This window comes from Lissotriton vulgaris, chromosome 11, assembly GCF_964263255.1.
Source record: "Lissotriton vulgaris chromosome 11, aLisVul1.2, whole genome shotgun sequence".
In the NCBI taxonomy this organism is placed as follows: domain Eukaryota; kingdom Metazoa; phylum Chordata; class Amphibia; order Caudata; family Salamandridae; genus Lissotriton; species Lissotriton vulgaris.
This window is the reverse complement of record NC_141699.1, coordinates 845,754,584-845,778,577: the sequence shown is the minus strand read 5'-3', so window position 1 is coordinate 845,778,577 and position 23,994 is coordinate 845,754,584. Positions and strand designations below refer to the sequence as shown.

Below are 23,994 nucleotides of genomic sequence, written 5' to 3'. Positions count from 1 at the left end.
TTTGGGGACTGAGAAGCCCCAGCCCCGAGCAGCTCCTGCACCGTAGACCAGCCCTCCAGCAACCACGAGTTCTGCGTGGGGCCCTTCTGCCTATTTGCTGCTCGACGCGTTGTCTGGTCACTTGCCGGCTGGCTAGTGGCCTCCTAGAGGACGATCCACGACATCAACACTGCTGGTCTGGTTGCTCCAGACTGGCCCTTGCTTCCTTCCAAAAGAGAGGCATCCCGGACCCTCCTGGTCCGCACCAGACGTCTTTTCCACTACCCGCATGGGTTGCCTTTGCCAAGGCCTGTTGACTCCAAATCCGGATCTGACACCGCCGACAGCTCGAGCCTGCGTGGGACAGCTCGTGCCTCCATCCTGTTCGTCGAAGACACCACCTGGTCCACATGGCTGCAGAGTCAAGCGTCCACTCTTCACCTGATCGCGACGACAGCCTCTGGTTCCCTTCCTGGTTCCACTCCAGTCACTGGCTAGTGACTTTGAACATTGTCCCCTCTGCTTTCAGGTCTTCAGCTTCACTGATCCACCCTTGAATCACACCGGACATCTTCCTCCTGGTCGTCTGCAGCATCTTTTCTTTCAGGCTCCATAGACTTCAAACGCAGAAACCCCACACGACTTCGCACCTATGCACCCGCAGTCCGTGGGTGAGGTAATGAGAGCATTTCGGTGCTCAAGGGTAGCTTGACTCTCCTAGTGTCGTTTTTTTTTTTTTAAAATGCATTTATTAAACAGCATCACATATAAATTCACAGTCATGAAAATATTATAACTTAGTCCAGTTTCACAGTCGTTTTAGTCCTATCTAGTCAGAATTGTCCGTACTCCCCTTTTTCTTAAACTGTACTGTCCATAGACGTTGTTACGCATCTCGCGTGTGAGTTCACACTCTGCACACTCGTTCCATGGGCCTCCTATTATTTACCTAAAGTTGGGGTAGTGTAGTCCCAGCGATCCTACAGCCTCTGGACAGCTCCATTCCTTTAATCGACTTCCTTATACCACTTGTTTAGTATATGGTTTGTTGCGCCCCTAGGGCAACATTGTAACTTGTGCAACTTAACGTATTTTTCTTAAGTCTTGTCATGTGCTTAGCCCTCTGATCTCATAAAGAGTTCAGAGGTGTTTGTTAGTTAATAAATATCTTGTTTATTTTCATAACTACCTGTGTGGTGTCCTTTCATTTGGTATTCATGGGGTTATGTGTGGTAAAACAGCTGGCTTCACGTGCCAAAAGAGTTTAGCCTAAGACTGCTTTGTCCATGCTACCATTAGGATAGCTGGTCTATAAGGTTGACTTACAACCAATCACCATAAGGGTTGTTTTGACTGATACTAGGTGATCACTAGAACTAGTGAGCATCATATATCAGGCCAACTTCTCACACTACAGCTGGGAGCCCTTCCAGCGAGGGAGGCCTGGACAATAGATTTCCTGCCTTGGGAGGTGCTAGCACCTCCCAAGACAGGCTATAGTGTATTGGGGCAGGGTGGGTTTAATGAAATGAGACACTGCCTGGGGCATACAAGGTGCTCCATGCATAGCCCGGTTCAAACCAGTTGCTGGGGCACTCCAGCCCCAGCTCTGGCACGAAACTGGACAAAGGGAAAGGGGTGTAACCACCCCCTTCCCTGGTCCCACCCATAGGAGGGACCTAGCAGGTAATCCAGCCCCTTTAATCAGTATAAAGCTAGGAGCTGAGTCTAGAGACTTTAGATTATCCTGAACTGAAACTCTGGACCTTCGACATTCTACTGCAACTAGAAGACTGAAGAATCTTCCTTGTGATCAAGGAGTGACCACCCTGTGCAAACAGACACCACCTAATTGCCAGTTTGCTTTGTCGACGCTCCAGAAGGATCCTGACGACTCTGCTTCACAGGACTGAACTTCCAGACTTCTCCGACCCGACCCACACCTCCAGCAAAGCTGAGACCCGTGGCGGACAAGAGAGACGTGGGACCGGACACCTGGCCATTTTGCTCTTTGCTAAACTGTGCAGCTTCTGAGGCGTCCTCGAAGTTGTGCATTGGGGATTGAGAAGTCCCAACCCTGAGTCGTAAGTGCACCGAAGCTTAGCCCTCCACACTCCACGAGTGCCGCGTGGGGCCTGCTCTTGCATTTCCTCTCGACGAGTCTTCACGGTTGCTAGCTCGCTGGCTAGTGTCCATCTTGAAGACTCCATTTTGAAACAACGCTGCATGTCTGGTTGCTCTGGGCTTGCTCTTGCTTTCCTGTAAAGGGGAGGCTCCACAGACCTTGCTGGTCTGTACAAGAAGCCGATCTTCACCCACCATCGAACCAGTAATCACCTGTAAAGAATGAGTATTGCGGGTAAAAGGTCAAAAACTTCCACATCGCGCCCAAACACCAGGTTGCAAGCGGCCATGCCACAGCCTTTACCCACTCTAACAGCAATAGATAGGATGCTACAACAAACCATAGGGGTTGTAGCAACGGCAATCGAAAACACTGAGAGAAGGTTTTCACTTACACCCACCGTATGTACTCAAGACCTAGGAGGGGATTGCTCAGCTATTGTAACAGATGCCCCTGATTCAAGCTCCTATTTAACATCATCTTATGTTGAGCTTCCCTGTGCACAGGCACCCACAGAGACCCCCCTAGTGGTTGAGGATACCCTTACAGATCTGAATTCTCCCCCCGGATCGGAAATCCCCACAAGCAAATCATGTCCTAGAAGGAGAAAAGACAGTCTACCAAAAAAGAAAATGGGGAAAAAAAAAACACAACCAACCATAATCTGGTGATGCCAACAACCAACATGTCGCAATTGACACCAGGCATACCTTGCTGGGTTACTAATATGGTGGTCGACCTACAGGCAGGCATGGAACAGACTATCGTCACCCTTATTAAACCCCTGGTGTCCAAGATTGACAAACTAGTCTCTATTTTAAATAAAAGGGGGAATAGGGACAGCAAAGCCCGTGAAACCCTTAGGTAATCCAGCTCTGTCTGAGCAGGGCGACACACCAAGAAATACATATAGGGATAAGGTAACATCATCAGCAAACCCCCCTATACCGAACATAAATGTAGGAACACCTTTAACTACCACCAAGTCCACTAGAGTTCCACCACCCCGTCGTCCTACAACCACCACTCATGGCCAGATCCACCAGGGAGTAGGAAACTCTAACCCCAACAATGATAAAACCGGCCCCAACCCCAAGGAGAGCAAAAATGAGATTAAAAATAGTTTGCCTAAAACAAGGAACGTACCAGTTAAAGCTGGCCCAGCCCGATTTACGACCATTAACCTCCCCCCGGAAGCTCTGCCCTTCGTTGTAGCACTTACAGGAGTCCCGCCCCTAGAAGAAGGGAGAAGAGAAAACCACTGATTTAAAAAATAAGTGTACGCAATGGCTAAATGTAAATAGACCATTACCCTCAAACATCTCAGGGGAAATACTTGCTGTCAGAAGAGTGGAGTGGATTGGGGAGGGACCAAAAACTGAGGCAGGAGATATCATAGTAATAAACTTTAGGGCCACCTTTGCTGTGGATCATATCTGCAATGCTCCCCTGGGTGGATCAAACACCCAAATATATCCACTACACCTGTCATACTTCTATTCTACCCCACCCTGGAGATTAGTCTACCCTAACAGGGCTTCCCGCAGGAGGGGCCTTTATGGCCCACCAAATAGAATGCAACAGTAGCGAGCACCGGGGAGGGCCCTTTCCCATATGATCTTATAAACCCATTACAAGCCCACTGGAATGGGTTCAGCGTATTGGAGGAGGTGGATTGACTCCCACTGGATGGAAACTCTCCACCTCAACCTGTAAAGGGAAAACTTATAAAAGAGCCTACATTGAAGGGAAACACACTAGCCATTACCCTCGGAGAAAGCAGGAAAGAGGGATGTAGCAAGAAGGGTGAACCAGAGCAAAAATGGGGGACCCAGCTTATAGACCATGAGGTACCGAGGAAAGACATGTAGGACGCACCCAGCTCAGAGGAAATAGTAGGGACAAAGTTAGACATTGTATTTGTCCCAAATGGTATAACGATAGCTGAGGGAGACAGGACCAATTACCCACTCGGGGTTGGGGTAAACACACCAGATTGGCAGTATGGACTCAAAATCGTATCCTGGAATATAGCAGGACTTGCCGCCAAATATAATGTACAGGAATGGAGAGAATAGATCACCAGGTTTCACGTTATATGTTTACAGGAGACCTGGATGACTGATTCTAATCACTTTACCATGGAGGGGTTTAAGTGTTTCCGAGTTCCTGCCCAAAGGTCTTCCTCAGGGAGAGCGGTGGGAGGGCTATTAATATACGTTGATCTCCGGATAGAAGGGGTATGGTCCAACTATAACAGGAAATCGCAGAATATGCAGGCGGTAGGCCTTCGCTCCAAGGGGATAAACATAATACTGGTAAACTGGTATAATGCTGTGGGTGCAAATAGCAGGGGAAATGCAATAAAAGAATTAGACTCCCACCTAAATGCCCAGCTATCAGTGGCAAAGGCAGTAGTTGCCCCTTGTATCGTCCTTGTAGGGGACTTTAACTGCCACCTTTGTGGGAATTTAAGACCACTAAACAAGGATTGGTCACGATGTACAGTGGAGAAAGGGCCAAACTTTGCACACTCCCCAGAGGGGTGGGAAATAGATAAGGTGATGAAAAGGCATAATTTGGCCCATACGATGGACATGGTCGAGATGGGTAGCGCTGGAGAACTCAGCCCAACTTTTAAAGGTAGAGAATGTCACTCATACATAGATTTCATTATGGTTTCCCCTACACTTAAAACATGGGTCAGTAGGGCGGCAATTGAAAATAGTATATTTAGCGACCATAACTCATTGGTGGTGGAGCTAAAATGTTAAAACTTAAGAATGCACCACCCAGTGTAGATAAGATAGAAAGGATAACAGACCAAGGGAGAAGGCTTAGATGGTCCAAAATAGACGGGGATAGGTTCTACAAAAGCCTAATAACCACAGGGTCAGATGCAATAAATGTATGCCTCGACCTAAACAACGAGGGAGTGGTGATAGTGACTGCTTTCGAAGAGATGGCACACCTCATCGACGGACTTCTAAAGATCACTAAAAGCAGGGCACTAGCCACCACACATCGATGGTTTGACAAAGAATGCTCAAAGGCACATAAAGATCTTAAATATAGCCTAAAACAGCGTCCCAGGGATAATACTTGAATAGCCCAAAGCAGATTGATATACAATAAGACGTTAAAAACTCGTAAAGTCAGTCTCCAAAGACAAGCCTGGGAGGATTTAAGGGAGGCGGCAGAAAGAAGAGACCTGTCCGAGTTTTGGAAAATCATAAATAAACCATGTTTTCAAGACTCAAACGCCCCACAAATCCTGAACACCATCTTACCAGAGCAGTGGCAGGCCCACTTTCAGAACTTGTATATTCATACAGGCGAAACAAACTATGATGAAGGGCAGAGGCTAAAGTTGACCGCACGGCTAGAGATTACCTTGGCAGAAGTAGAAGGGGCAATTCTGGGGCTCACTAAAAAACAAAGCGCCTGGCCCAGATGGTATACCCCCGACCTCTACCTTAGCAAAGTGGAACTGTGGGCTCCCATTCTCACGAGGGTCCTGAATGCGGCAGCAGAGGCAGGTCTGCCCCGCTCTTGGTTCTAGGCAACGATCGTACCAATATTTAAAAAAGGGAACCGGGATGACCCCCAATGCTATTGCCCAATATCACTTATCGATGTCACGGAGAAGGTGTTGGGTCGCGTCATTCTAAAACGCCTGTCAGAATGGGCTGATAGTAACCAACAAATAACAAACGGGTTAAGGGAGGGAAGGTCAACCACGGATCAGTGCCTGAACCTCAACCTCTTGATCGCCAAGTACACCATAGCCAGCAAGGAGGCGGTCTATCTAGGGTTCAAGGACCTCTCCGTGGCCTTCGACCACGTGAACAGGGAGAAACTATGGGCATTGATGATAGACTTAGGGGTGGAACAAGATCTAGTTGACATCCTCAAGGCCCTACACTGGAATACATCTGCGTCTGTCCGCTATAATCAAGATGGAAGTAAGACTTTACCATTTCCATTGTACGAGCGGAGTGCGGCAGGGCTGTATTCTAGCTCCATTTCTGTTCTCATTGTACATTAACAACTTGGGCAGGGAACTATGTAAACTTGGAGTGGATTCCCCCCAAATAGGCTCTCGCCCAATCCCCGTCCTGCTTTAAGCAGATGACGCGGTGCTGTTAGCCCGAACACCGCGGGGGCGCCAGAGGTTGATTGACGGATTTGTAAGATTTATGGCCACACTTGATCGGTCATCAAATCTGGACAAGTCATACGTCATGTCAGCGGGGGCAATACCAAATAAGAAATTTGCTTTCAAGATAGGCTCCCACCAAATAGGTCTGGTCCATTCCTTTTCTTACCTAGGTGTACTATTCGACGGGCTCCTAAAGTTTAAATCCCTGGTGGACAAACACGATGCAAATCTGGTGGCCTTGTCAGGGGCTATAGTGGGCTATGGGAGAAGACTGGGTAGATGGTCCCAGGACCAAGTGATGAATCTGTACAGATAAATATGATGCGCTAAAGCAGCCTATGGGTCGGATGTTTGGGGCTTCGCAAACATATACCAGAAGAAAATAAATTTTTTAGAAGGAGCTTGAAAGTACTGCAAAGCACCCCATCCTATATTATACATGAGGAACTGGGAGAATCTTATATTGAAGACCAAATCAAGATCAGGCCGTTCCTAGCATGGGTCAAAATCTGGTCTAACCCTGAGGCTGGTTTGAGCAGGCAAATCATCAAAGACTGGCTGAATCGCGACAAAGGGAGCTCCATCCCCTGGATAAAATATGTAAAAGACACTCTAGAGCACGGGTACTCATAGTACAGCCCGCGGGCCGCCAGCGGCCCGGCAAGGCTTCCCTGGCGGCCCGCGGACCAAGCAGACATAGTACCCGTGATTCAAAAAAGCATTTTTAAAGCAGGTGTGTAACCGGAGTGAGACTCAAAGGGGGCCGAGGTGAAAAGGGAGGACGTGGCGGCAAAGGTTTAAAGGGGGAAAAAGGTCACAGGGGCATTGATGGACTGAAGGTGAGTTGGGCAACCAAATCTTAAAATTAAAAGCGAATATTATAAAAAACAATGTTTGTTTACTTTGTGTTGGACAGGCCTCAAGGAAGGCCCGCTCCCTCCCCGCATGGCGGGGCCCGGACCCCTGCTCTCCCTGTATCCAAGACAAGAACCATCCCGGCAACCCGCTGGGGCAACCCACGACCCGTCCACAACGGAACTCCAGCCCCCGAACACCCCAGTATCGGCTGGCCCGGGCCCCCGTCAGCACCACTGCCCCGGCCCTGCCGCCATCTTTGGACACTACATAACAAGGCCGCGTGGCCTCGGCTCGACCCGAACCCTGGGCCTGGCCAGGCCCCGACATCGAGGCACCACCATCCACCCAGGAGGTGAAGAGACCACTTGGCAAGTCAATGGGAGAAGGAGTGTCAATGGCTCCCCTCCGCCAGGTGTCGATCGCCCCCGGCCTCCCCGGGCGCTGGCTCCACCCCCCTGCTGGGTGTCTGGACTCCCTCATCCCGGACCTCCCGACCTCCAAGTGCGAGGGTCCGGACATCAAAGGAGACCAGACCTATAACTGGGGCAGCTCCAGAGCAGGAAGGCAGTTGTATCCTGGAGTCGAGAGACACCGAGACGAATCCTTGGAGGCCTGATGGCGCTGCCGCGGCCCTTTCTTGTGAACCATCTCCGAAGCCTGCTGGCGCTGCCGCGGCCCTCTTCAACCGTGAACCTGGAAGCTTGGGCAGAGACGGGTACGGCCGTATCCCAAAACCAAAACCTTGAGACAACCGAAACAAGCACCGCACCGACAGAAGAAAGAAGACCGGGTCTCTCACCGGAGGAGGCCCGAGAACGGGAGAAGAGCAGGCTCCACGAATTGGAACTGGCTCGACTTCGATTAGATGGAGAACTCATATTGGCGGAACAAAAAATAACTTTAGAACACTTACGGCTCCGAGAGGAGCGAGAAGAGAAACAAAGGCAGAGAGAGCTAGAAGAGAAAAAGCTAGCCTACGAGCATGAGCGCAACTTGAAGGAACTAGAGATTCGGAGGCAGAACAAAGATCTCGGCGTCCCCGGGCACCCGAGCCCCCCTGTCACTACCGACCCCAAGGTCCACATCCCCAAGGATGTCGTCAGAGAATATTACCGGAACGATGATATCCAGCAATGGTTCAAAGCCTACGAAGTAGCCATGACCTCCCACCGGATCCCCCGGAGCGACTGGGGAGCCGGGTTATGGGGGAGGTTTGTCAACGAAGGGCGAGATGCCCTGCTGCAACTCCCGGACCATCAGATGACCTCCTACGACCACATGAAAGCCGCCCTCCTCACTCGATACGGACTCGCGCCCGAGATGTACCGCCAGAGGTTCTGCGACTGCAAACGGATCCCGGGTACGACTTGGGTGGAGTACGTGAACTTCTTTAGCCGAGCCTTCGAGGGGTGGATCAAGGGCAGCAAGGTGACCACTTACGAGCAGCTCTTTGACCTTATTGTATGGGAGCACCTCTCTAACAACTGCTTCGTCGAGCTCAGGCAGCACCTCCTTGACAGTAAACTGACTGAACCTCGGCAACTCGCCGTCGAGGCTGACCGATGGGAGAGCACCCGAGTGCCCCGAAACTGGCCCAGCGAACAGAACAGAGCCTCCCAAGGGCTCCATTGCCCCCGAGGGGGAGGAGGAGGCCAGGGTCGGGGCAGAGACACCGTCCCGGTGACTCCCGCCAGCAACACCCCGCCCCCAAGGGGGAGCCTCCCGATGCGCCCAGGTTTCCGCGCCAACGTTACCTGCCACCGATGCCAGCGACCCGGCCACTACGCCAATGATCCCAACTGCCCGAAAAACCAGAGCCCTATGCCCCGCCAGGTCGCTGCCGCCGCCCTGGGAGAAGAGCAAACCCAAGAAGACACTGAAGAGTACGAGCCCGACCAGCCCGAGTGTGAACCAGCCGCCATGTCCCTGGTCTGCCTAGGGGAAAGAGACCTGACCGCGGCCACCCCTTCCCGCCAACACGCAGAAGTACAGCCAGTGGGTCAACATTAATGGGCACCGGGCTGAAGCCCTCCGCGACACCGGGGCCAGTGTGACCGCAGTCCGCTGCCATCTGGTGACCCCGGACCAGATCTTACCCAATATCCTTTGTCCAGTACGGTCGGCCGACAACTCAGAAAGCCTGTGTAGGATGGCCTGCGTCCCCTTCGAGTGGGGAGGAGTATCCGGAATGCTGAAAGTGAGTGTCCGCGACGATGCCCCCGTGGACTGCCTCCTGGGGAACGACCTCGAAAGTTCTCCCTGGTCAGCCGTCGAGAGAAGAGAGCACCTGGGGATGCTGGGCCTCCCTGAATGGGTCTGCGTAACGACACGGTCCATGGCCGCCTGCGCCATCCCCAGTCCCGAAGAACCCGAATGGCCAGAGCCCCCTCCCCCGATCGTCCAAGAAGGAGCCACCCTGGAATCCAGTTCTCCGGAGCACAGCGAAGAAGGACTCGATCGGCTCCGGGACCTTCCCGAACTGGCCCAGTGGCGTCAAGAGGGTGGCCCCACCCAGGAACAATTCCGACAGGAGCAGAGAACATGTCCCTCCCTCAAGGGACTCCGGCAGCAAGCCCTCGCCCAGAGCACAGGAGACACCTCGGGGGCCCACTGGATTTATTGGGACAATGACCTGCTCTACAGTGAGCAAAGGATTGCTGAGCTGGGGGCCAGCCGGGTGCTGGTGGTCCCCCTCCGCTTCAGAGACTTCCTCTTGAACCTAGCACACGATGTGCCCCTTGCCGGACACCTGGGGCAAGACAAAACGTACAGCCGCCTGGTGACCCACTTCTACTGGCCCAAAATGCGGAATGATGTAACGAACCACTGCCGGGCCTGCCCAACCTGCCAGGCCAGCGGGAAGAGCGGCCGAAAGATCAAAGCACCCTTGCAGCCTTTCCCCATTGTCACCACCCCGTTTGAACGGGTGGGAATAGACATTGTGGGGCCCCTGGACCCCCGTACAGCACAAGGGCACCGGTTTATCCTGGTCCTGGTGGACCACGCCACCCGCTATCCCGAGGCCATCCCTCTTCGGACCGTGACGCGCCCGTGGTAGGCCGAGCCCTGATGGGGATCTTCTCTCGGGTGGGCTTCCCCCAGGAAGTCTTCAGCGACAGGGGCACAAACTTTATCTCTAAATACATGAAGTCTCTCTGGCAACAGTGCGGGGTCACCTACAAATTCACGACCCCCTATCACCCGCAAGGAAATGGACTGGTCGAGCGGTTTAACCGCACCCTCAAGGGGATGATCATGGGCCTGGAAGAACCCCTACGTCGCCAATGGGATGTGCTGCTCCGTGCCTCCTGTTCGCCTACCGAGAAGTCTCCCAGAAATCCCTGGGCTTTAGCCCATTTGAACTCCTGTATGGACATCCCGTCCGGGGCCCCCTCAGCCTGGTCAAAGAAGGGTGGGAGGGGGCCCCCAGAAGACTCCTCCGGATGTATACAAGCATCTCCTGACCCTCCGCAACCAGACCCGGCGATTCAGGGAACTCGCCAAGGCCAACCTTGAAGCCAGTCAGGAGGACATGAAGAGATGGTATGATCAGCATGCCTCCTCCATCGAGTTCGAGCCGGGACAACAAGTCTGGGTGATGTCCCCGGTTGAACCCTGCGCCCTACAGGACAAATGGACGGGGCCCTTCAAGGTGATAGAGCGCAAGGGGCCCGTCACCTACCTGATCGACATGGAGTCCCCCCGGAACCCCCTACGGGTCCTCCACGCCAACAGACTCAAACCCCACTTCGTGCGCTCAGAACTCAGCCTCCTGATGGCTACCGATAGTGGGACGGAAGAAGACTCGAGAAGGACGGCTCCGTGGAAGGGGTCAGATTCTCCGATGCCTTATCCCCAGAGCAACGCCAAGACTGTCGAGACCTCCTGCTCCAATTCGCCGACCTGTTTTCCCTCATCCCCGGGGTCACCCTCTGGTGCCTTTACGACGTGGACACCGGGGATAGTCCCCCTATTCGACACAGGGCGTACCGAGTGCCGGATCGAGTGCGCGCCTGCATCCAGAACGAAGTCTCCAAAATGCTGGTTCTAGGAGTGCTCGAGCCATCTGACAGCCCCTGGGCCAGCCCAGTCGTGCTGGTCCCCAAGGCTGCCGCCCCGGGCGTTGCCCCCGAGCTCCGGTTCTGTGTGGACTATCGGGGCCTGAACGCCGTTACCAGAACCGACGCTCACCCCATCCCCCGGGCAGATGAGCTGATTGACCGCATGGGGGCCGCCCGCTACCTGAGCATCTTCGATCTAACAGCGGGCTAGTGGCAGATCGGCCTCACCCCAGGGGCCCAAGAGCGATCCGCCTTCTCTACCCCGGATGGCCACTACCACTTCAAGGTGATGCCATTCGGCATGAAAAACGCCCCAGCTACCTTCCAGAGACTCGTAAACCAGGTACTGGCGGGCCTCGAAGAATTCAGCGCCGTCTATCTGGACGACATTCCTGTGTACAGTCGCCACTGGGCAGACCACCTCCACCACCTCCGGGAGGTCCTGCAAGTCCTCCGGCAGGCCGGGCTCACCATCAAAGCCAGCAAATGCCAGATTGGCCAAGGGTCCGTGACCTACCTGGGACACCAAGTGGGGAGCGGTCTGGTGGCCCCCCTCCAGCTCAAGATCGCTGCCATCCAGGCCTGGGAACCTCCGGTCACCCAAACAGAGGTTCGAGCCTTCTTGGGGCTCACCGGGTACTACCGGCGGTTTGTAAAGGACTATGGCAGCATTGTGGGGCCCCTCACAGAACTCACATCCAAGAAAAACCCCAAAACCGTCAACTGGACTCCGGACTGTCAAGCGGCCTTTGAGAAACTGAAGGCCGCCATGTGCACCGCCCCCGTGCTCCAGGCCCCCCGACTACAGCCGGGAATTCATAGTGCAGACGGACGCCTCAGATCATGGCATTGGGGCCGTCCTCTCTCAACTCAACACCGAGGGAGTCGATCAACCAGTGGCCTTCATCAGCCGACGCCTGCTGGCCCGAGAACAGCGATGGAGCACCATAGAGTGTGAGGCCTTCGCCGTGGTATGGGCCCTCAAGAAGCTCCGGCCCTATCTCTTCGGTACCCACTTCCGGGTGCAAACAGATCACCGACCCCTGCAATGGCTGATGCAGATGCGGAGAGAGAACCCTGCAGGGGATGGATTTCACTGTGGAGCATCGTCCAGGCCAGGACCACGCCAACGCAGACGGCCTGTCACGCTTCTTCCGCCTCGGCGAGGAGAGTACCCAAGAGGATGGGTGACTCTCCCTGCCTTCAGTTGGGGGGGACGCATGTTGGACAGGCCTAGAGGAAGGCCCGCTCCCTCCCCGCATGGCGGGGCCCGGACCCCTGCTCTCCCTGTATCCAAGACAAGAACCATCCCGGCAACCCGCTGGGGCAACCCACGACCCGTCCACAACGGAACTCCAGCCCCCGAACACCCCAGTATCTGCTGGCCCGGGCCCCCGTCAGCACCACTGCCCCGGCCCTGCCGCCATCTTTGGACACTACATAACAAGGCCGCGTGGCCTCGGCTCGACCCCAACCCTGGGCCTGGCCAGGCCCCGATATCGAGGCACCACCATCCACCCAGGAGGTGAAGAGACCACTTGGCAGGTCAATGGGAGAAGGAGTGTCAATGGCTCCCCTCCGCCAGGTGTCGATCGCCCCCGGCCTCCCCGGGCGCTGGATCCACCCCCCTGCTGGGTGTCTGGACTCCCTCATCCCGGACCTTCCGACCTCCAAGTGCGAGGGTCCGGACATCAAAGGAGATCAGACCTATAACTGGGGCAGCTCCAGAGCAGGAAGGCAGTTGTATCCTGGAGTCGAGAGACACAGAGACAAACTCATCCTTGGAGGCCTGCTGGTGCTGCCGCGGCCCTTTCTTGTGAACCATCTCCGAAGCCTGCTGGCGCTGCCGCGGCCCTCTTCAACCGTGAACCATCGTCTTGGCCTGCTGGCGCTGCCGCGGCCCTTTCTTGTGAACCATCTCCGAAGCCTGCTGGCGCTGCCACGGCCCTCTTCAAACGGGAACCATCGTCTTGGCCTGCTGGCGCTGCTGTGGCCCCTTTCTTGTGAACCATCTCCGAAGCCTGCTGGCGCTGCCGCGGCCCCTCTCTTGTGAACCAACTCCGTAGCCTGCTGGCGCTGCCGCGGCCCCTCTTTGCGGACCCCCAAGCTCGAGGATTGTGAGCTTGCCTCTTGCCGGCCCCGTACCGGACCGGTACTAAGACTGTCCCGCTACCCCTTTCCCCTACAGAGACTAGAATTGGGAGGATCCTCGGGTCCTGACCCCCACTGTATCGTTCCTCACCTTTCCTCAAGATTCTTATATAAAGTGTGTTGAACTTATCCTTGTGTGGAGTCCATCTGTGGGGGGGAAGTTACTTGTCTGTACGATCGCCGGAGACGGCCCTCACCGGAGGCCTCTCCCCTGTACTCGGCCGACCCTCTGGGTCCCCGTCTAACACTTTGCCACAGGGTGCCCCGTGAAAACTGTTAAACGCTTCTGCACATGGCTTCGTTCGCGTAGTCAAGGCAGCGAGGGAGAGGGAGCTTGAGGGATTATTAGGTGGGGTTTGGGCGTGCAGGTGAATGGCAGTGGGAGGGGTGTTTGTGAGGGAGAGCGCAAGGCCGAACAAGGGAAAGAGAGCGGGTGTGAGGGGAACATGCGTAGGGGTGCTTGAGAGAGTGCGAGGGTGTCTATGTGGTGGAAGTGAGCGGCGGGTGAGTCTTGGAGAGTGAAAGAGTGAGGGTAAGCTTGAGGGATGAGGGGGTTGGGCATGAGGGGAGAGCAGGTGTGGATGTATGATGTGGGGAGGGTGTGGCACATGTAGATTGGTGGTTGTGGGCGAGGGTGTGTATGTGGTGAATGTGAAAGGTGAATGGATGTGAAACTGGCTGAAGGAGAGAGGAAGGGTGAGCTTGAGGGACGAGGTGGGGTTTGAGTGTCAGGGTTGAGCACACATAAATTGGTGAGTGGGTGTGTGATGCATGTGGTGGAAGCAAGAGGTGGATGAGGTAGTTTGTGAGGTGCCGTTTTGTAGTTTTGTGTTAGGGCCGAGGATGGAGGTAGGTTGTTTATGAGAGAACACAGCATGAAAGCACAGCAATTGGCAGTACTTAATTTGAGCCGGTGGGGGCCAGCTGCACTCATTTTTGGGAACAAGTACTTGTTTTTATGTAGTGTTTGCTATCAGGTCACCATGTCACCCAATGTAACTGTACTCAATTTCTCAGCCTGGGAAGGCTGAATACCTGAGTCACCCTGCCAAAAAACGCCTGTGTGACCTGTAACACACTACCTAATGTGTAGGCCCTGTCTATATAGTATGGGTGATCATCATCTCTGTCTCTCAACAAATCGTTTGCTCAGCATCCACTCCTGCAATAAATTCTCTGTTCACATCAATACATGCCGTTACTTGGCCGCAGCTTCCCCCTGCCCATAAGAAGAAAGAGTTAATCAGACGGAAGTCAGCAGTGGAGAGAGCGAGCCTCGGCGCCTACCCTATACTCCCCGGTGGCCCCCTCCCTCCCCTCCTTCCATCACCTCACAGTCCACGCAGGCCCTGCCAAAATAACATCTCAGAAGTAATGTGGGCACTGGGCAGACATTAAATGTCGCTTACAGCAGTTGCCACATTACAGTTTGACAAGAAATCCGTCACGAGCTGTTGGACAGATCTGATAACGGTTTACTATACCACATATGATATCAAACAAAAACATAAAACAACGAGTGAAAGGGGCGTCTCGTTCCTTTTGCAGACGCAACAATGTGTTCTCTCATTCTGCAGAATGAGGGAAGGGGAGTGAGGGAGAGGGAAGGGGAGTGAGGGAGAGGGAAGGGGAGTGAGGGAGAGGGAAGGGGAGTGAGGGAGAGGGAAGGGGAGTGAGGGAAGGGGAGTGAGGGAGAGGGAGTGAGGGAAGGGGAGTGAGGGAAGGGGAGTGAGGGAAGGGGAGTGAGGGAAGGGGAGTGAGGGAAGGGGAGTGAGGGAAGGGGAGTGAGGGAAGGGGAGTGAGGGAAGGGGAGTGAGGGAAGGGGAGTGAGGGACTGAGGGAAGGGGAGTGAGGGACTGAGGGAAGGGGAGTGAGGGACTGAGGGAAGGGGAGTGAGGGACTGAGGGAAGGGGAGTGAGGGACTGAGGGAAGGGGAGTGAGGGACTGAGGGAAGGGGAGTGAGGGACTGAGGGAAGGGGAGTGAGGGACTGAGGGAAGGGGAGTGAGGGACTGAGGTAAGGGGAGTGAGGGACTGAGGTAAGGGGAGTGAGGGACTGAGGTAAGGGGAGTGAGGGACTGAGGTAAGGGGAGTGAGGGACTGAGGTAAGGGGAGTGAGGGACTGAGGTAAGGGGAGTGAGGGACTGAGGTAGGGGGAGTGAGGGACTGAGGTAGGGGGAGTGAGGGACTGAGGGAAGGGGGTGAGGGAAGGGGGTGAGGGAAGTGAGGGAAGGGGAGTGAGGGAAGGGAAGTGAGGGCGAGGTAAGGGGAGTGAGGGTGAGGTAAGGGGAGTGAGGGTGAGGTAAGGGGAGTGAGGGTAAGAGGGCGAGGTAAGGGGAGTGGGGGAGAGGGAGGAAAGGAGGGAAGGGGAGTGAGGGAGAGGGAAGGGGAGTGAGGGAGAGGGAAGGAGAGGGAGGGAAGGAGAGGGAGGGAAGGAGAGGGTGAGGGAGGGAAGGAAAGGGAGAGGGAGGGAAGGAAAGGAAGAGGGAGGGAAGGAAAGGGAGAGGGAGGGAAGGAAAGGGAGAGGGAGGGAAGGAAAGGGAGAGGGAGGGAAGGAAAGGGAGAGGGAGGGAAGGAAAGGGAGAGGGAGGGAAGGAAAGGGAGAGGGAGGGAAGGAGAGGGAGAGGGAGGGAAGGAGAGGGAGAGGGAGGGAAGGAGAGGGATGGAAGGAGAGGGAGAGGGATGGAAGGAGAGGGAGAGGGACGGAAGGAGAGGGAGAGGGACGGAAGGAGAGGGAAGGAGAGAGGGAGTGAGACAGTCAGAGTGAGGGAGAGTGAGAGGGAGTGAGGCAGAGTGAGTGAGAGAGAGAGAGAGAGGGAGAGAGAGGGATGGAGGGAGACAGTGGGAGAGATAGATAGAGGGAGGGAGAGAGGGATGGAGGGAGATAGAGGGAGGGAGGGAGAGAGAGAGAGGGATGGAGGGAGAGATAGAGGGAGGGAGACAGAGAGAGAGAGAGAGGGATGGAGGAAGGGTGACAGAGAAAGAGAGATGTGCGTATGCGGAGTCTGGTGGCTCACTGGATGAAGGCGTCCGCTGCAGGGACCTCTGTTCAACCTCATGGTCACAGTCTTTTTTGTTACTCTAACCCCGCCCCCTCCTCCACTGACCCCGCCCCCACCGGTGCGGCCCTCGGACACAAACCACACTATAAATTTGGCCCCCGAGAGAAAGTTTGCGAATACCCATGCTCTAGAGCAGGGGTCTTCAATCTGTGGGGCGCGACCCCCAGGGGGGTCGTGGAGTCCTGGGAAGGGGGTCGCAGATTGTCAGTTTGCCTTAGATGGCGTGGGGCTGATTGAGGGTGCTCACGGCGGAGGCCTAATTCACACCGAGGGGTGAAAAACAACAAAGCCTCATTAACAAGTAAAAGGTCTTTTAAAGACGTGTGAAGTACTGGGGAGCGGCTTTGTGTGTGTCCCTGAAGGTGTTTAAGCCAGAGGAGGGGAAGGGATGGGGGGCAGGGGAGGGTGGCTGAGGGAGCCCTTTGAGTTCAATGGACATGGCGCGCCTGGAGCTGTGGGTCCAGCCTGTAAAGCTTGAAGCACGAACCCTCATACCGGCGCCTGTGCAGGAGAAATGTGCCTTAGAGTCTGTTCTTCAGGTGAGATGTTGTTACAGCCTGTCTGCCCCCAGCAGAGAGGCACAGAGATGCCCTCCCATGAGAGAGGAAGAAGACACAGAGAGATACTGACCCCCCCTCCCGTCCCCCCCCATGAGAGAGGCACAGAAAAGGTGGGTGGATGAATGGATGGATGGATGCATAAAAGGTTGCATGGATCATGATGGATGGATGTGTGAAAAGGTGGATGGATGAATGATGGGTGAATGGATGGATGAAGGATGAATGTATGGCTGTAAGGATGAAAGGGTGGTTGGATGAAGGATGGATGGATAGATATGTGAAAAGGTGGGTGGATGAATGATGAGGATGAATGGATGGATGGATGAAAGGGTGGATAGATGAAGGATGGATGATGGATGGATGGATGGAAGGATGATGGATGGATGGATGGATGGAAGGAAGGATGAAAAGGTAGATGGGTGAAGGATGGATGTATGGATGGATAAAAGGTTGCATGGATGAATGATGGATGGATGGATGTGTGGAAAAAGTGGGTGGATGAATGATGGGTGAATGGATGGATGGAAGGGTGGATAGATGAAGGATGTATGTATGTATGGATGGAAGGAAGGATGAAACTGTAGATGGATGAAGGATGGATGTATGGATGGATAAAAGGTTGCATGGATGAATGATGGATGGATGGATATGTGAAAAGGGGGTGGATGAATGATGGGTGAATGGATGGATGAAAGTGTGGATAGATGAAGGATGCATGTATGGATGGAAGGAAGGATGAAATGGTAGATGGATGAAGGATGGATGTATGGATGGAAGGGTGGATGGGTAAACGATGGATGTAAGGATGAAAGGGTGGCTGGATGAAGGATGGATGTACGTATGGATGGAAGGATGAAAGGGTGGATGGATGGATGGAAGGATGAAAGGGTGGATGAATGAAGGATGGATGGATGTGTGAAAGTGTGGGTGGATGAATGATGGATGAATGTGATGAGGTCTAACAGGCGCATTTATGGTTGTCGATAGTTGTTGATGATGAGGAGTACCGGTTTCTAGAAACTTTTGTTGCAAGGGGGTCCTTAAGCCTAAAAAGGTTTTACAAGGGGGTCTCGGCATCAAAAAGTTTGAAGACCTCTGCTCTAGAGGCTATTGGTTGTAAGAACTTTTTTACCGTGCCTGAAGCCCTTAACGCCCAGAATAAGACAACGGTCAAGAAACTGTTTGGCGAATGGACAACCATGAGTAGGGCGGATATTGAAGAGCATAAATCCACGGTTGTGTCTTATAGATTACTGAAAACGGAAAGTGAAATGGAACCGTATCTATCAGTGACTCATATTGCACAAGACAGATTTTACATGACCAGTCTCAGGTTTAACATGTTGCTTCATTTATTGTCTGTTCCCTCTGGTTTTACTTTAACGGTGGAGCAGAAGGGTACCTGCGGCTGCGACAATAGGTCTCCGCAGGATACCCTTCACTTTGTATTGTTATGCTCATTTTACTCATCTCCCAGGCGTAAGTTTCTAGTGGGAATCTTGAAACAAGCAAAATTCAAACACGCCAAGGCAGCCCTATTGTTTTTGCAGAAGGCCACAGATGCTTACACACTGTCATGCACAATGAGTTTTATTAAGGTGGCAATGAGACTAAGGAACACGAGAGAGACAAGTGATTGTAATGCCCTGCAAATAGAGACTGCATAATAGGAAACCTTCGATATGTATAAATGTAATGGTTTTTATCTTTTTAATATGGCTTTTAAATATTTTTATGTACTTTTATGGTATCTTTTGAAGTGCCGAATAAAGATATTTGATGATGTACGCGAGCCTTAGAGAAACCAACTGCCTTTTTTTTCTAAAATTTCTGCTAATGATCATTGATTTTGACCTTCTTAAGTTGATGATAATGCCATTTTTAAGCAATATTGTGCAAGCACATCAAGCGACCTCAAGAAGCCAATCTGGGTCTTGTACTACCATGTCATATGCATATTTTATGATTTTTATTTTTTTCAGCAGATGAGGAAGGCAGATTCTAGGGACAGTTAAATGACTTTCCATATCAACCATGAAAAAATTAAAAAGTAGGGAGGCAGGGATACAGCCTTGTTTTAACCCTTTGTGTAGATTTTTTCTGAGGTTGCCTGGTGTGCTACTAATTTGACTTTTACCGATGTGTGATACTGTAAAGGGATTCTAGATACTTCAAAAGGTAAGGTGGTATCTCCAATTTCCTTAACTTTGCCTGAAGACAGCCTCTTGAGATGTTATCAAAAGCGTTTGTAAAATCAATGAAAGCCAGATTAAGAGAGCGAGTCTTGGGGAGCACTGCTTCATTCATTAGGCAGGTCATGGTCCGGAGATTATCCTCCATGTTACTATGCCTCTTAAACCGGTCAGAAAACATGGGATAAGCTTTAGCTGTTTAGCCCAGGTTTCCAAACCTTCATACTTTAGTTAGTTAGTTATTAAATTTATAAAGCCATGTTTTTGCGTAGCACTTTCCTGGATCAGAGTTTCCTGGTGGGCTAGTGAAAAATACATGTTGGTTGAGGTACACAGGTTCTTTGTTGTGAAATGCCTTATATACGCAGCTTATAATGCCATCTCGTCAGGACTGGTAGCCAGTGGAGATTCCTGAGGCGAGTGGTTGTGTATGTCCATCTGGGGAGGATGACGATGAGCCTGGCTGCAGTATTCTGGATTGTCTAGAGCTTCGTCGTAAACTTGGCTGTTAATCCTACGTAGAGGGAGTTTCCATAGTCGAGTCTGCTGGTGACGAGAGCCTGTGTGACAGTTCACCTGTTTGTCAGGAGCCATCTAAAAACCTTCTAAGGCATACGGAGCGCAAGGAAGCAGGCAGTGGAGATGGAGCAGACTTTGCTTCTACATGGACAGCTGGGTGTCGAGGATGATGCCAACGTTGCTGGCGTATTCAGTGGGTATCGGGGTTGAGCCCAGCTCTGGTCACCATCATTTGTTGTTCCAGATTGTGTCCTTGCCTTTTCCGAAGATGAATACTCCTGTCTTGGTGTTGAGTTTGAGACAGCGGTTGTTCATCCAGTCGGCAACATCTTTCATGCAACTTTGGAACTGGTCTTTGATGGTTCTTGGATTGTTAGTAGAGAAAGTCCATGGCTTTTGATGATCTGGGCCAGGGTGGTCATGTATGTGTTGAAGAAGGGTTGGTATGAGCCTTGATGTACCCCTCAGGTAACATTCCTAGCCATAAGAGAGCTAAGAAACCCGATTACTTGCATGATTTTTCTATACAAGTCTTGTGAATTTACTTGGAAAATGTTTTAGGATGTTTTGATGGTATTGTATTCTGGTAAGCAATGTTTGGTACATACAGTTACCTTTAGTGTTTTAACGTATTAACTGTTATTGCGAGGTTAGTGGGTGCATCATCCAAGCATTCGCTATCGTTATCGCTCCTCCTGATCTGGAACAATGGTTACCGGTTTCGGCAGTTGGACCGGATCTAAGAAAGAACGGATGCTGTTTGATGGGCTTAATTATCCAGTTTGTATTGTTTTTTACAATCACCAAAAAACGTACCAATTTAAACATCTGGTGTGTTGTGCGACCCGCTACAGGGGTATTCGCTAAAAGAAAGTAACTCGTTTAGTTGGATGTGAAAATTTTGGACGAGCATATTTAAATACCGCACGGCGACGCTGCCCTTGTACCTGCTCTTATATTCTGCGTACTGGTACAAACCGACTAGATTTTTTTTTGTATGCAAGTGTGTTACATAAAAATCATAATGACACTGACCCCTTACCAGACATCGCAAAACCCGTTCAGCTTACCCATGACTTGACTCATTCTCATCCACAACTACACTACTTTACTGCGACGGAGCCATTTCTTGCTTACATCAAATTCGCACCTATATACTTGGCGACGGTCTTAAATCGCTTTATTATCACTACCTTGTAGATAGTAATCACATAGTCACTACAAATATGTTCAATAACCACGGAGCCCCGTCCCCTACGCCTTCCTACCTTCCATTGCCTGTTCTCCGGCTCCGTCAGTCGCCATCTTTTTCTCTCCCTCAACGTTTGTCGCAGCTGCTCAATCACCAGTCCAGCCTTAAAGACTAACAACCAATCATCACTAATATTATGAAAGCCATCTTGCAAATTACTCGCTGGAAATACAGTATTCTCACGCTTCACAAATTATGTAGACCGGGGACATATATACTTTCACTCTGAGCACCAGAGGTTCGACATAAAAGAAGGACTCAGCCGAGCCTGCTGCTTTAAATTTTAAAGAATCTGGCGGCCATCTTCTAATTGGATCCGTAATCCCAATATTACAATTACAGCGATGTATGGCCTCGTCAAATGCAATAACGCCAAGCAAAGCATACTTAAGACTTTACAGTGACTATGAATGAAAGGTAGCCGAAAGTACGAGTACATTACTTATTCTGTTGGATGTGGTTTTTTTTTAATGAAAGTTAGGGTAACGACCATCTGAGTTCTCTGATGCCACCGCTTTCTCACGCCTGCCTTGCAGGTAATGGGTAGCGTTACATAAAACACGGAAGCGACCCATTGGCGTCACATTAGTTAACATCAGTTAGTGCTGTAATGTATTGAAATTGGATGTATATAGCGCTTACTACCGTATTTGATCATACCTATTTACTATAAGATTAGTGTCCTGCCTAGAAACAAATCTCGCGCTTTGGTCCCTCAATACCCTTATACCCCGTAGCTTGGATACCATTCTCCGCGTCCCCGGCAATAGCATCGATATTTTTCTAGTCCCTTCTTTCCTAAATTCCCGCCTCTAGAGCTTCGAGTCCACATTGGTAATATCAGCGTGTCAGTCATATTCAGCCAAACACTAACTGGAGACACAAGTGTTAGTCATATGGCGGAAGCTCTGCGTTTTGAGGTTCCGGTTGACGAAGTAACGGGCTTTTTTGGCAAATGAATGCTAACAGGCAAGAAGGGTAGTAGGTTGAGTAGGTTTAAGTTCTGTTGATGCCTTCGTCGCAGAGCATGGACCTTTTGTGAGATCGCTGTGTGGGGTGGGGTTGTCTTATTGGTGGTCATAGAACTAGCTATGTTTCTGAGCTACCGTGATTTTTTGTTTATGTGCCCACGTAGTTGTGCTTAGTCAACCGTGGAAAGCACCGTACCTTTAAATGTATTTTCATTGTGACTTGTGTTGAGGTTTTACATTATTTTAGGAGGGAGAGCGTAGGTTAAACCCAATTCACAGCTGATAATTTATCAGTTTACCTATGCGTGACGTTTCCATTTATTTATTTGTGCATTTTTATAAAGCGCAGACATTACCCGAAGGTGTCGGAGCGCTGTACAATAGATTTATTTATTTATTTAATGCGACTTTATATAGCGCGAACACTACCCGAAGGTGTCAGAGCGCTTTACATAAGAACCAGTTGAGATACATATGGACTCAGGATTACGTGCGTTGCATAAAAGATACAAACAGAATTTTTTTTTTGCAGATGTACAAGTTACACAAGGAGGAGCATTCAAAGAAGGGATACGAATGGATATACTCAAAGAGACACATAGGAATGGTAGATAGTACAAAGGTCTACTGCATATACTAGTGATTAGAGTTATCTCTATATACATCAGTCCTGTCAAGTATCACGCATCCGCCGTGACGCTCACGCATCTCAGTGCGGTGATCCGCATCACCGCACTGAAATGCATTGTCACGCATTTTGACACCTGCCTGAGCGCGCCACCAACGACGCCTGTGCACAGGTTCTCTGGTGCTTAGAGAGACGTGCTGCTTGAGCTGCTTGCTGAGAGCTCCTAAATAGTTAAAACGATCATCTCTGAGTGCTCTCAGCTCTGTGGAGTGGCTGAGAGCACTAGCCCCTACGTCAATGTACCACTCCCAACTGCCTTCTCTGAGTCTTGCCTGGAAACAAATTTTTTTAAATTTGGCAAATTAGTGGCAGCGGCGCCGGCGCGGCTTTCATCACACAGTGTACTGAACACACAGGGGGGGAGGGGTTGCCCTCTCTCAGCAGTCATTAACTGCTGTCATTAACTCGTGTCAGGAGAATATGCAGCACAAGACGAGTCTCTGATGGCTGCCCGCCGCGCAAGAGGCATGGAATGTCGATTGTGGCGGGCCCAGCAACTACAGAAGAGATAAAAGTAAGTACTGTGTGGCAACTAAATGTGGAAAAGACAGACACTCTGAGTCAGATGCAGGTGACGTTTAAGGTAGCTTAATCTATATTTAGCATTACGCAATTATGAGCAAGGCTGTGTCAAGATGGTACAAAAACATCTGCCTCACTCTATAAAAACAGCACGTTCTACAACCTTTAAAACCGGATTGAAGCAAGTGATATATTAAAGACTAAAAAGCTGTCTAAGCAACATCCCTTTCCATTCTCGCCCGGCCTTATTTCATCGTGCCCATCCTTCCCCTTGCTTTGTTCTACTGTCAATATGTACTTCAGCACAAGTGATCAAAACCAGTTAGAGATAGAGAGGGATGTATTAGCTGGGCACATGACTCTGTGATGTTTACCTGTTGTTTTCCCTCCTTTTTCTTTTCACATACGCACTTCTTCCTTCTGTGTATTCTGGTAGCCACTTCCTTTATCCCTCAATTTTGTCTCCCTTTATACTACCCCACCCCCTTTTTAAACTTATTTAGGCTTTTTCCCTTCTGTGTTATTACCTCTTCTCTCACACCTCTCCTGGCCATGGGCAGCCCTAATCAGTGCAGACAGCGCCAGCCTGCAGTGACAACACTGGTGCCTGTCAACTTTCAGCACGACAGACGTCACCTAGTTTAAGTCAAGAGCCTGGTGTATATTAGTAGCTCTCAGACTGCCGCACTCACAGCCTACTAGTATAAGTAGATGTGGTGCTGGGCGGCAGGCAGTGTGCTCCAACTGGGGCGGACACCACTAACAGTGCTGGTAATCACTTTTATTAGGGTTGAACAATCAGCAATCAGTAGTATAGTCAAGGCTAATGCTGTGTCCTGGTTGGCTGTAATGTGTGCCTCACACCTTATTTCTGGTGCTTTATAGCAGTTTTAA

General features: G+C 51.4%; 1 protein-coding gene across 1 annotated transcript in view; it reads right to left on the bottom strand.

The window, feature by feature from the left end:
• The window catches only part of PPP1R7 (protein phosphatase 1 regulatory subunit 7), a 1,034,080-nt gene extending 1,012,903 nt beyond the window's left edge, over nucleotides 1-21,177 (bottom strand). The window contains exon 1 of the mRNA XM_086943981.1: nucleotides 20,936-21,177. Coding sequence (XP_086800107.1) covers nucleotides 20,936-20,972 — 37 coding nt within the window. The 5' untranslated portion in view covers nucleotides 20,973-21,177. The remainder of the gene's footprint in view (nucleotides 1-20,935) is intronic.
• Between the last annotated feature and the right edge of the window lie 2,817 nt (nucleotides 21,178-23,994).